Raw genomic sequence first — 14,169 nt, 5'->3', positions numbered from 1 at the left:
AGTACCGAGATTGGCCAAAGGGAGAAAAATCTCCCACGACTAATCAAACAGGAGTATTTTTTCCAATTTTGCTAGCTGTGTTGTACCACTGTACCCACAGTCAGGACATATCTAACTTTTTGTTTAGGGTTAACCCTTCTTGACCAGCATGAGCTGCTCTTTAAACACTTATTTCTCAAACGCCCAAACGGACTTCCAAGACACAAAAAGCACTCCTTCTGAGTAAAAGTTATCACTTTTTTCAAATTTTTTTTTTTTTAATTCAAATCTTTTTTTATTGAAGATAAAATTGAAAATAAAGACAGTACAATAAATCTTCCAAGGTACAGATGGATAAAATGTTTGCACAATGACACTCACAACAGTCAAAGTCAAAGTCAGAGAAAGAAGAGAGAAGAAAAGGGGGAAGGAGAAAGAGAGGAAAAAAGAGAAAGAGAGGACAGATGTATCCATAGACCAATAGCAATCGGTTTACCAAGACCTGGTTCGCGGTGCGTGCGACAGGAAGTATACAGTAAGCATACACAGTTAAACACACTAAATTCTATATAAGTTCTATATAAACAAGCTGACCGTTGAGGTGTGCATCATGGGGGCTCAAAATGGGAGGATGACGCATCTAGGGAGGACCAGAGTTTGTTGTTCGAAGGCTTCCAAGTGGCTGACTGTAGCGCCGGATTGTCCGCCCCTCTTAAGAAGGAAAGCCATTCCAGCCACATTTTAAAGTTGACTTCAGTAAAATTTTTCCATTTATAAAGGATGACCTTGCACGCCAATGTCAACATGACATCAAGCAATTGTCTGTCATGAATGTCCGGCAATTGTGCTTCTAAAGGACCCAAAATGACATATACAAATTCCTGGATAGGTGTGATTCCAAATACTTGTTGAATATATGCAAATATTTTTCTCCAAAATGGTCGTAATAGGGGACAATCAAAAAGCATGTGTGCCAAGTCACCAGGTGCTTCCTGGCAGTTCCAACAGTTAGGCGTATCCCTCAGTTTACATCTAAACAATTTCTGAGGGGTCCAGAACACTCTGTTCAGCAACATATATTTCGTTTGACATAGAATCGGGGATACCTTGTTTGTTAATGCAGTGTTGTGTATTACCTCCCAATCTATCGTTATACCTGTCGAGTTAGGCTCCGATTCCCACTTACTTTCGGTTAACTTATGTGGCTTCTTGGGCAGGGGGAGGAGCAGTTTATATATTCTGGATACAAAATGGTCAGCATGGTACAATAGTCGGAGACGGGTCACCACCCAAGGTAAGTCTGTAGTGAGGGAACACTTAGAGATAGCGGCTTTCAGTTTTAAGAATTGGTAGAATTCTATGGGTGGTAAATTAAATTTCTCTTGCAATGTCGAAAAGGGTAGGGGCCTGCCATTTTCATAAAGGTCATTCACTATATGGATGCCCCTTGTAGCCCACAGCTCCCAGTGGAGGGTCTTTCCCTCTATCCGGAACATAGGGTTATACCATAACGAGAGTAGGGTAGATTTCTTAATCACCGAAGCAGTTTTATGGGACTGGTCAAGCCGGAGGAGTGCTCTTCTGGTATTTAGTAGAATGTATTTAGAGTGGGGTACATGGGCCAAGTCCATGCTGAGGAGAGCTGAGAGGGGTGCATGCGCCAGTAACGACCGCTCGATAGATAGCCACACTGGAGTATAGGATGTAGAATCAACCAGCCAAAGGGCCCCTTGCTTACAGAGGAAGGCTGTTTGGTAGTTCCTGAACGAAGGCAGGCCCAGGCCGCCCTTTTCTTTTGCTAATTGCAGCTTTTTTAGTGATATCCTGGCTTTTTTCCCTCGCCACAGGAACTCTCCAAACAACCTGTCCACTTTCTTGATGAATTTGTCCGAGAAAGTCATGGGGAGCATGCAAGCCAGGTAGTTAACTAGAGGTGTGCACATCATTTTAAGAGTCTCAACCCTACCCCACCAGGACAAAAATTTTGGTGACCAGCTATCTAACAGCGTGGATATCTTTTTTAACGTTAAGTCTTCATTCAATTTCAGAGTCGTAATTAAGTCTTTCTCAAAATCTAAGCCCAAATATTTAAAAGCTTTTGGCTGCCAGGTGAGGCCAGATGAGCCCAGAATTTCTTTACCCCCGATGTTGTTTAGCAACTTGACTTCTGTTTTGTCCTTATTCAGTTTATACCCTGAAACTCTAGAGAACCCCTCAATTGTGTCCATTAAGGCCAGGATAGCCTCGTCAGCTTTTTCCGTCAGGATCAGCACATCGTCGGCGTATGCAGTCAATTTTACAGTGCAGTCATCAAGCGGAACACCAGCAATGGCTTCATTATGTCTAATATGCCACAAAAAGGGTTCTATCGCTAGTAAGAACAGAGATGGTGATAGTGGGCATCCTTGTCTTGTTCCCTGTTTCAAGCAGAAAGAAGAAGAGAAGGAGCCACCCGCTCTGACCTTAGCAGTAGGGCCGGCATACAAAGCCATTACAAGTTTAGTAAACGTCTCCCCTAGGTTAAAGTTGTGTAAAACTGCCTCAAGGAAGGTCCAATCTACCTTGTCGAAGGCTTTTTCTGCATCTAGTGTGACAGCTACCGTGGGAGTATTTAGAAGTTTTGCTTTTTCTAGGGCGTGGGCTAGTACTCTGGTGTTATCACTAGACAGGCTATGTTTTAAGAAACCCGCTTGAGATGGGTGTACGAGGGTAGGAAGGACTTTTTGTAAACGGGCTGATAAAATCATGGCTAGCAACTTACAATCTAGATTAATCAGGGAAATCGGCCTATAATTTTTTGGCAACGACGGGTCTTTGCCGTCCTTAGGCAGAACTGCAATAGTCGCTTCTGCTAATGTGCCCCTCACCTCCCCTGACTCCGTGAATTCGTGGAAGAGGTTCAGAAGAGGTTTAACCAAATCCGTTGCAAAGCTTTTATAAAATTTGGCCGTAAAGCCATCCAGGCCCGGTGCTTTCCCACATTTCAACCCCTTGATTGCTTTTTCCACCTCAGTGGCCGAGATCGGCTCATTAAGACTGAGTTGTTCTTCCGGCCCTAGCTTTGGCAGTTCACATTCCTGTAGATACCCCTGAATTTTGTCTTCAGCAGCCAATTCTTTTTTAGCATACAAGTCCTCATAAAAGTCTTTAAAGACCTCAGTTATTTTTTGGGGGTCCGAGTGGGCAACTCCTGCAGAGTCTCTTATTACATTAATAGCATTTTTTTGCACCTTGAATTTTAAGTATGCTGCCAGGCTTTTACCGGCCTTGTTAGATTCACATAGCTTAAATCTTCGTCTTCTGTTCAGCCACACCCCCGCCCTTTCGCTCACTAGCTTGTTATATTCGTATTTTCTGTTAGTCATGATATTGAGTGTCTCCCGGTCCCTTGTCATTTGGTGTTTGTTCTCCAGATTAGCTATCTCAGCCTCTAACCTTTCCAACTTTGCATTGCAATCTCTGTTCATTGCTGAACGAATTTTGATGCACACCCCCCTTATGGTACTTTTCAAAGCCTCCCATCGCACTAGATCTGAGGTGTCCCCTCTCACATTAATCTCCAAAGAAGACCTAATAGCTTTTAGAATTTCAGTTCTATTTTGTTCTTTGTGTAAGATTTCCTCATTGAGTCTCCATGACGTTTGTTTAGGGGACGGTTTAATGTTACTGATGGATAGAGATATGCATGAGTGGTCTGATAGCACTCTTGGCTCAATTGATGTATCTTCTATTCTTGCAACGCCATTTTGTGTAATGAAAATGTAATCAATGCGGGAGAACGAATCGTGAGGAGAAGAGTAGAACGTGTAATCCCTATCAGTAGGGTTTTGTATTCTCCATGTATCAATTAAATGGAACCGTTGGCATAGTTTGATGAAAGCATTATGTGATTTGTTCGGTTTAAATACACACTTCGAATCTCTATCTAAGGCCGGGTCAAATGGAAGATTAAAATCACCCCCAAGTATATGTACCGCCGTATCAGGTATCGTTGCAATCTGCTTGACTAAGTCCTGCCAAAATTCTAAGTCATTAGTGTTGGGTGCGTAAATATTAGTGACAAAGAATTCCGTGTTGTCCCTAGCAAGTTTCACCGTGACCCAGCGTCCCTTTTCATCCGATGAGGAAGACAACAATTCTACCTTGGACCTTTTTGATAATAATACCAGAACCCCATTCTTTTTACCAAGTGCACTAGATCCTACAACCTCCGAATAAAACTTGTTGCGCAGAGTGTAGAATTGTTTAACATCTAGTTTGGTCTCTTGCAACAGAACAATGTCCCCCTCTTTCTGCCTGCGCACATAGTCTAATATCTTCTGTTTTTTAACGGGCTGATTCAGACCTTTAACATTCATAGACAGAATCTTCAGTCGGTCAAGTGAGGTTGTCCTAAGCGGAGTGGAAAGCGTTGTATGTGGCATTTACAATAGTGCATGTATCATGATTGTTTCATGAGACCCAAGGAAAAACATGTTACACGGCGCTTTATGCAAAGAGCACACTGTTTTGACCCATATGTTGCAAAACGGGCAGAAACCATGAGCAGACGTTTGGGCGCCCAGAGATAGAGCACGAATGGTCTGAGTGCAGCTATACAGATACAACACGTGCATGATACAACTTGTCCAGTCAAGAGCAAAGGGATAGACTAGAAGAGAAAGGAATAGCAAAGGAAAGAGAAGAGGAAGAAGAAGAGAGAAAGAAAGAAAAAGAAAAAATACAAACCATAAAACACAACACACATCCCCCCCTTTCCCCCACATCCCCCCACCCCGCCCTCCACAACTGTAGTACAGAAGCATGGCGACGTGAGGAAAACCGCAGTAACCCTCCCGTCTAAACTAGTCTTGTATGAACATTGGAACAGCTATGCATAATGCATATAATGCGTATAAACATTACGTAGGCAGTGGAACATTGAACCGGTGTGGTAAAACCAACATGGAACCATTAGCGCACCTCCACGTTGCATTCTTGCTAGCCAGAAATAAACCAGAATACCCACTAGAATATAACAAATTTTGATGCACTTCCCTTCAGCTGTATTTTCTTTATTGGCGAGCAACCTTTTGAATGGGTATTAACATGGGAAATCGCACTCTTGTGACCTTCCTTTTACTTGGCCCCTTCCTGATGAATAAGTGCAAAACCTTCCTCAAAGCAGCGTCGGTGGATGAATTTTGACCAATTCTCATTACATTTTCAAAAACTTCCAAAGCTGTTAAAGAAAAAAAATGTTTTTCCTATGGAAAGTTTGACCTAACTAGCATCAATTGTGTAAAATAACACACACGCATATATATACGTACATACATATATCATACATAAAGAATGTCCTTGAAGCCAAAGCTCTGGTTTCTCTCTGTTTCTTTCAAACTTGATGAAAGTGGCAGCGTGCCATCATTAGAGTAGTCCTACCTGACGCGTTTCAGCCCATCATTGAGCCTTGATCACAGGTGCTAATGATTGGTAACTTACACAACCAAACAATTGGCATGCTGCCATGATGTATTTCTGTAGACATAATAAACTGAAACAACCAGCATGCTTTGCAAAATGCAGTAGACAGCAACTGTCCACTCGCAGAATACACAGTCCTGGTAAAATACCATCATGCTCCTGCTGTGGCTAAATAGTTCCATCATCGCATTGCAAGTAAGTAAAGTGACTAGGTCCATTTGTAGTAATAACGAGTTAGTCTCTTTGCACGTGCCATCCAAAAATGTAACCTTTAAAAACGGAGTCCAAAGCCAGAAATGGAGAAGTACAAGACTCCACCAATTACTCTTTCTTGCCTCGCTCAATTCATAATCCCAGAAAAAGTCCCTTTGTGAAGCAAAGATGAGCGAAGCTATATATATATATATATATATATAGCTCATGCTGAATATGAATGTTTTGTGAGATGAATGTAAGCAATGATAGACCCCCACCGTCACAAGTGGCACCCGTCAAAATCATAGTTCCATTTTCCTTTTCTCACTGATTTTTGCTGAGCCGTAGTATGTCCCTCCACAGTGTCAACCTTGTGTGTCAGTTTTATGACTTGGAGAGTTCTCTGGGGTACCTATCAGTTCTTAACGTATGTACTCACCAGCACTGTTGGTATAGCTGCGTCATAGTCTGCAAGGAAACTGTTGTGGAGGATGAATAAATAATTTATGTTGTGTCGTTGTGTTGCTTTTCCTACGCAAACAAATGATAGACGAAATGCTGAATGAATCATGCATTCACCCCCAGTCAAAATATCTGGGTTAAATCCATCGTTCTCTTGCTCACCATGCAAAACGTGTACTTGTGTGTCTTTTTTGTTTTGCTTTACTGCATTGCTGTTGTATTCTGCTGTTGCTGTTGTGTTGCATTCTGTTTTGCGTGTTTTGTTGTGCTGTTATATTTTTGTTGTGCTATTGTGGTTTTGTTGTGCTATTTTGCATTATGTTTTGTTATTTAAATCAACAAATGGAGCTAGATTCTAAGCAAAACAAACCTCTTCTGTTCCAGTGGCAACCATTTCCTTCCTTAGCTGTAACATAGTGCTCGAGCTCTTCAGGTATTTAAGACACTGGTCAGCCCAAAATTGTGGCATCTACATGCTTTAAATGAGCAATTCCATTCACGAGGCTGGCAATTGATTCTTATTTGGGTTAGTGTCGGTTATGTATATCTGAGAACTTTTAGGCGGGATGCAACACTCTTTGATGTTTAAGAATTATGTTTTGTGTTTTGATGTACAATGATATAAAATGTAATAAAAAGAACAAAATGTAACTTCTGGTGCTGGCCAGGCCCTTGAGGCAACCAGGAAGTACATTTGTCATATGGTGCTAAGGTGCATGGCAGAACTACTGTTGGGTCGTGATAGGAATGTGCTCATCAATAGGGTTTTTCATTTCTTGCTGCTATTTCCCTCAGGTCCTGCAGGCTCGAGGTGGAGAGACTATGGCGCTCTGGCCATCATCATGGCAGGAATTGCTTTTGGCTTCCATCAGCTCTACAAGGTAATGTGCAAGCTGATAGGGTGCGCTTCTTGACCACCATCCTCTGCCTCCTCCATCTCGCTTCTCTCCAATCCTGTCATTCCTCTTTCTCCCCTCTTTCTCTGTTGCCTCTGTTGAGTAGCTTCCTGTTTTCCATCCTACAGCTTCTCTCCAATCCAAAGAGCCTTCTATCCTCTATTACATCTATCCCTTGACCAATGCCTCTGACCCATCCTATCGCTTCTGTCCAATGCAATGTCCCTTCTATCCCCAGTTACCTTTATCCCTTGACTAGTCTCTTCTGTCTCATCCTAGTCCTTCTTACCAATCCAGCGACTTATCTCTCCTGTGTTACTTCAGTCCGTTGTAATATCGCCAATCTAATGTCTCCTATATCCCCTGTAACCTTTATCTCTTGACCAGCCTCCTCTGTCTCATTCTAGCCCTTCTTTCCGATTCAGTGACCCTTCTGTCCCTTGACCAGCTCCTCAGTCCAATCCTTGCACTTCTTTCCAAACCAGTGGCCCCTTTGTTCTCTTTTACTTCTTGACCAATCTCATCCACCCTGATTTATACTTCTTGCTTCAGATTCCTAAAGTGTACAATGTCTCTCAGGTGCCTGACTGGAACCTGAGATTTTCACATTGGTGCTTCTGAACGACTCTAGGTAGCACTGTGTGGCTCTGCACTGGACTTGTTTTGCCCCAGAAGTGACGTCGCGGTGCACATATAGGCGTCCTGCAGCATGCTGACATCAGTTATTTTTAGGTCTCGCCTGAGCCAATGCGCTTGCGCATTGCTCCGGCGAGATTATAGTAAGGGGAAAAGAACAGTCTACCAAAACTGTGGATTAGACACAATTCATGTGATCTATGTGCGTGCACAACGCCAGCCACGTCACACACCACCATTTGTCTGTGCCTCGCATCAGACATCAAAGGCTGCCGCTCCCCCCCAATCAGACTTCAAAGGCTGCCGCTCCCCGGCCCCGCGCATCAGACTTCAAAGGAATGCGCTCCCGCTCCCCCGCCACAGCAATGCTGAGAGCTTGTCTCTGCCTGCTCTTCCATGTGCTTGCATCTTCCTTTCTTGGCCCTGGATGTTTTCCGTGTTCTCCCATTCAGTGCATTCTCGACCACGTCCGTACTTGATTGCTGTCCAAGCCCCATCCACCTGCTCTCCCATGTGCTTGCATCTTCCTACCTTGGCCCTGTGTGTTTCCATGTTCTCCCATTCAGTGCCTTCTCGACCCCATACTTGATTGCTGTCCAAGCCCCAGCCCTCGCTGCCTCTATCATTAGACACTCTCCCTGTGTTTTCCTGTTTCCCCTTGCTTTTTCCATCGGGTGGTGTCGGGTTCACCACCACATCACTCGGGGACACCACCACATCACTCGGGGACACCACCACATCACTCGGGGACACCACCACATCACTCAGGGACACCACCACATCACTCAGGGACACCACCACATCACTCGGGGACACCACCACATCACTCGGGGACACCACCACATCACTCGGGGACACCACCACATCACTCGGGGACACCACCACATCACTCGGGGACACCACCACATCACTCGGGGACACCACCACATCACTCGGGGACACCACCACATCACTCGGGGACACCACCACATCACTCTGGGACACCACCACATCACTCGGGGGCCCCACCACATCACTCAGGGGCCCCACCACATCACTCAGGGGCCCCACCACATCACTCAGGGGCCCCACCACATCACTCAGGGGCCCCACCACATCACTCGGGGGCCCCACCACATCACTCGGGGGCCCCACCACATCACTCGGGGGCACCACCACATCACTCGGGGGCACCACCACATCACTCGGGGGCCCCACCACATCACTCAGGGGCCCCACCACATCACTCAGGGGCCCCACCACATCACTCAGGGGCACCACCACATCACTCGGGGGCACCACCACTTCACTCGGGGGCACCACCACTTCACTCGGGGGCACCACCACTTCACTCGGGGGCACCACCACTTCACTCGGGGGCACCACCACTTCACTCGGGGGCACCACCACTTCACTCGGGGGCACCACCACTTCACTCGGGACACCACCACATCACTCGGGGACACCACCACATCACTCGGGGACACCACCACATCACTCGGGGACACCACCACATCACTCGGGGACACCACCACATGACTCGGGGACACCACCACATGACTCGGGGACACCACCACATGACTCGGGGACACCACCACATGCCTCGAGGACACCACCACATGCCTCGAGGACACCACCACATGCCTCGAGGACACCACCACATGCCTCGAGGACACCACCACATGCCTCCGGGACACCACCACATGACTCGGGGACACCACCACATGACTCGGGGACACCACCACATGCCTCGGGGACACCACCACATGCCTCGGGGACACCACCACATGACTCGGGGACACCACCACATGCCTCGAGGACACCACCACATGCCTCGAGGACACCACCACATGCCTCCGGGACACCACCACATGACTCGGGGACACCACCACACCACTCGGGGACACCACAACAGCACTGTCCTTGCTTGCTACCAATAAGCATTGCCATAGTCAATAGGACTCGCATTAGGAAAGTGCAAGCTGTTGGCTTTGTGAATAACAATGCTATTAATTTATATATTTTTAAAGCCAACACATATTAAAAAAGTTTGTCATTTACAATACCAATAGCTCACACTTTCCTAATGTGAGACCTATTGCATTGCAAATGCTTGTTTGTTTTCTGAGCCTTTGAAAACGAATCTGGAGCTTCACTCCATTTTTTGTCGGTTTGACTTTTCCAGGGTGCATGGGAAAGATATCCCCATTCAAGAATACAAGGTTCAAACCATGCTGTGACTGTCATAAACAGATATTGGTGATGGACCTGAACCTTCTCTGGTGTTTAGGTATGGAGCATTACTCCAAGCCATGTACAGAAAGTGTTGTGTAAAGAAAATGCTGCCATGCGCCCAAAGGCAATCCGGTACTGTGAAGTGATGATGTACATTGACAAACTTCGAAAGAAGCCATGCAAGTCCCGCTCTAAGTCGAGGGCATAAACCCTTCCCTTCTCTTGAGGTAGATCCCTCAACAAGGTCCTCTCCATGGTTTATGTCAGCCGGTAAGTTGAAGTCCAAATCAAAGTGGAAACACAAGCAGGCTAAGCGGGACTCAACCCCAACCCACCACTCTGTAACTAAAGAGAAGTTGCAGGGGCATCAAATTGCCACCTGATCTCTGATTGAGGAGCCAATCTCACAGTTGATCCAGATGCTTCTGAGTTTCTCGGGCCACCAACACTACAGCAAGTCATGGCCTACAGGTAGGTTTTGCTGTGTATTTTTTACACTCTTGCTGTTCCTTCTGGCTGGCCTTCAATCCCCAAGTATCCAGAGGGGCCTCCTGTTGGGTAAGCACCAGTGGATCTGTCACCGGCACCATCTGAGCACCTGGAGCTCACCTCTGGTTCTGCTGTGACCCTGGTGCATGCTTCTATTCCAGCTCCAAGACCTGTGCCTATCTCTTCGTCGTTGATGTCGGACCCAACGTCGCCGGTAGTGAATTCTACGCCGACCCTGACCGAGGTTGCTCTCGGACCTCACTCCAGCACAACTGGTTCCTGTATAATCTGATTCAGACAAAACCCACCCTCACCATAGAGCCATCCCCAGTTGCTTTACCAGCTTTTCCGGTCCAAGACTGACCATAGTTTACTGCCACTTGCAGATGATAATGGAGAGGATGTGGTTGATTTACCCTCACATTATGATGAGAGTTTACACATGCATTTACAAGAGTCCTGAGGACTTGATTCTTCCTACGATACTGCTGTGCTTTCTTTATTCCTTTAGCCTGGGCTGACTCCTTCTGAGCCCTTACAGGCATTCAATGATGTCCTAACTGTCATCCTTAAAGGCACTTCGTCTAAATCTTGCTCAGTGTACAGGCAGGTCGCCAGTCATCAGAGTGGTGCCTGGCAAATCTGATTTTCTTACTCCGCATCCTACTCCTATGAGTTTGGTGCTCTAATCATCTGCCAGCAAGGTGAATCCTAATGCATACCCGATGTCCGCCCCCTGACAGGGAGTCAAAATGGATTGAACAATTTGGCAATCATTTGTTATCTGTCGCCAGTCTATCTTTTGGGCCACTCAATGCCAGTTTCCTCCTGGGCAGTTCTACGTGTACCAGCTGGGACATAGTTTGAGAGATATTGCCAGTGGTCCCTGAAGAGTTTAGGGCCTCCTTGGCTCAACTGTTGAGGTTGGTCAGGATGCAGCTAAATCTGTGATGTGTGCTTCTACAAACTCTACTGATTGCTTGGGCTGTGAAGGCCACTAGTGTAGTTCTGAATGAGATCCACAGGCTTCTCTGCAAATGTACATGCATCTCTCATGGACATACCTTTTTATGTTTCCCCTTGTTTGGCAAAAAAAGCTGATCTTGCCCTGGAACTCTTCAAGGAAAGCTGGGCCTTTGTTGCTCTTAAGCCTTTCAACCCCTGCCAGTCAGTTCCCTCATCCTTTTCGGTCATTCCAAGGCTACTCCAGATGTTTACCGTATAGACTATGCCAGGTCCCTTTCCTCACCCTTTAGTCAGCTCAGCACTCTTGTGGCCTCAGACAGGGTTCAGGTAGAAAACTTGCAGGTCACAAGGGTCACCTATCTTCCCCGTCCCACTTCCTTGCATCATCAGCTTGCAAGCTGCTTTAGTTTGCCATTCGCGGCATGTAATCACCCTGTCAGAGAAAGAATCTTGTATTTTCTCTCAGGGTGTGGCAGTCCATCACATCCCACAGATGGATCGTTCCGAGGGTCCAGCAGGGCTATGCCCTTCTGGTTCTTTCCAGTCCTCCACAACTTCCACCCACATCAGAGCAGCTCTCATAGGAGCAGTTATGCCTCTTATTCCAAGAGGTGCGAGCATTACTGTCCAAAGGAGCCATCGGAGACTTGTTGTTACTCCAGCTATTTACTCATTCCGAGGAGGACTGAGGCCGTTGTCCTATTTTAGATCTTTGCTCTCTGAATGATTTCACTTCCTTTGGAAGGATAAATTCTAAATGCTAACTCTGGCCTTAGCTCTGTGTACCTTGGATCCCGGCAACTGGATGATTGCCATGGACCTACAGTTCGCATAATTGTATGTGTTCATCCTTCAGTCCCACAGACGTTACCTGTAGTTCAGTGTTAGTCAGGAGAATTTTCAGTTTCCTCTGTTCCCCTACTGCCTTACCAGAACCGAAAATGATAGCTGTGGTTGCTGCCCATCTTCAGAGGCATGGGATACCCGTTTTCCGCTACCTAGATGACTGACTTTTGAAGGTGGGCTCGCCATAGTCCGATGTGACCACCTCCAACGGGCCCCTTCGCAAAGGGTTTCTTGTACAGGAGCTGTCTTGGAGGTGGTGCAGTTTGTGGCCTTTCCTCCACCACAACTAGTCCAGGACATTCAGGCTGTATTCCCACTGTTTAAGCCTCAGTCCTCCGCATCTCTTAGAATTCTGGGCCTGTTGGCCTTGCACATCTTGCTTGTTCACTTTGCCAGGTGGCATATGCAGGCTCTGCAGTGGGACTTGAAGCCTCAGTAGGCCAGCATTGTGGGAACCTGGTGGACGTCATCCAAGTTTGAGGAGACTGCACATGATCTGCAGTGGTGGCTGCTTGACTGCAACCTGAACAGCAGCAGACCCCTCTCCCTTTTCCACCCCGAGCTGATGCTGGTGATGGATGCATCTCTGCTGAGTTAAGGAGGCCATCTTGGAGATGTGGAAATCAGCAGAAACTTGTCTCCACATAATTTTCTTGGAGATACTGTCCATCTGCCTGACGTTGAAGGCCTTCTTGTTGTCCATCAATGGAAGGCTAGTGTAGGTCCTTATAGACAACACGTACGTCATGTGTTAAAGCAGGGTGCAATGGATTATTGGTCCTATGCCAATAATTGCTGCACCTCTGAATTTGGCTGGAGTGCTTAAGCATTTTCCAGAACATGAACCACCTGATGGATCTTTAAATGCCAAGATAAGCAAGCTCACCCGGCAACACCTAGCGGATCACGAATGGCAATTGCACTCCTCAGTGTCACAGGACATCTTCCAATATTAGGGAGAACACTGGCTGGTTGTTTTCACAACCATCAAACATGCCGTGTCAAAACGTAATGCTCATTGGAGTTCCCAAAAACTATCTCTAGGCGACGCATTCAGGTTAGAATGGTGCAGGGGACTCTTGTACGTCTTTCGGCCTGTGCTTCTCCTGCCACAAAGCCTGAAGATGATAGACGACCTGGTCCAAATCTTCTCATCAGCCCTTGAATGAGTCAAAAGAGAGTGGTGCTTGGAACTTTACGTCATGAGCATCTTTCTTTGAATCCGGCTACCTATTCAGTAGGATCTTCTGTTGCAGAGCAGAGTTCTACACCCAAATCTGAGCATTCTACACCTCAATGCATGGATTTTAAGTGGCTGCAGTTATCTGCGTTCTACCACCAGAGGTCATAGAAGTCCTCATCGGCGTCCTAGCGACTGTCTTTGAAGTTCAAATCATTCCGGGCACTGGAACAGATTTGTGGCCTGGTGTGGCATTCACAAAACAGACCCTTTGCAAGCTAAACTTTTGGATGGTTTAGTGTTTGTTTTTCTTTGCCCTAGCTACAACTTGCCGTGGGTACTCTTAAAAGTTCTTTATCAGTCTTTTCAGCCATTTTGTTTGTGCTAGACCAACTGTCCTTCTTTAAGTCACCTATTTTAATACAATTGATTAAAGTTTTGAAACATGTTTCCACCCAAGCTGTTTGTGATGCTACAGGGGGACCTTAATTTGGTCCTGATATTCCTTATGAGCACCCGCTTTGAGCCAATGCAGAGCTGCTTGTTGAGTCTGCCGACTTTCAAAACGGTCCTCCACTATGATCACTTCAGCTCATCGCAAGAATGAGTTCCAGGTTCTTTTGGTGCAGCCCCCCTACTTCATCTTTTTTTCTGGACAAACTAGTGTTGAGGACTAAGGTGACCTCTTTGCCAAACGTGGGGATTCCTTTTCATGTTAGGTTATCCATCACCCTCCCAATGATGTTTGCTCTGCCCCACCCCTTGAAATAAGAGGAGCGATTCTATTGACTGGACCCCAGAAGAGCCCTAAAATGTTACATTGATCGCACCAAAGACCATCGG

At 46.3% G+C, this 14,169-nt stretch overlaps 1 protein-coding gene across 2 annotated transcripts in view; it reads left to right on the top strand.

The window, feature by feature from the left end:
- PEX14 (peroxisomal biogenesis factor 14) overlaps nt 1-14,169 on the top strand; it is a 488,805-nt gene that overhangs the window by 445,456 nt on the left and 29,180 nt on the right. For both annotated transcript variants that reach the window (XM_086921339.1, XM_086921340.1), the window contains exon 5: nt 6,895-6,980. In XM_086921339.1, the coding sequence (XP_086777465.1) occupies nt 6,895-6,980 (86 nt within the window). The remainder of the gene's footprint in view (nt 1-6,894; nt 6,981-14,169) is intronic.

The sequence above is a fragment of the Lissotriton vulgaris genome, chromosome 5 (assembly GCF_964263255.1).
Source record: "Lissotriton vulgaris chromosome 5, aLisVul1.2, whole genome shotgun sequence".
NCBI classification, from domain to species: domain Eukaryota; kingdom Metazoa; phylum Chordata; class Amphibia; order Caudata; family Salamandridae; genus Lissotriton; species Lissotriton vulgaris.
This window is presented reverse-complemented; position numbering and strand designations above follow the sequence as displayed.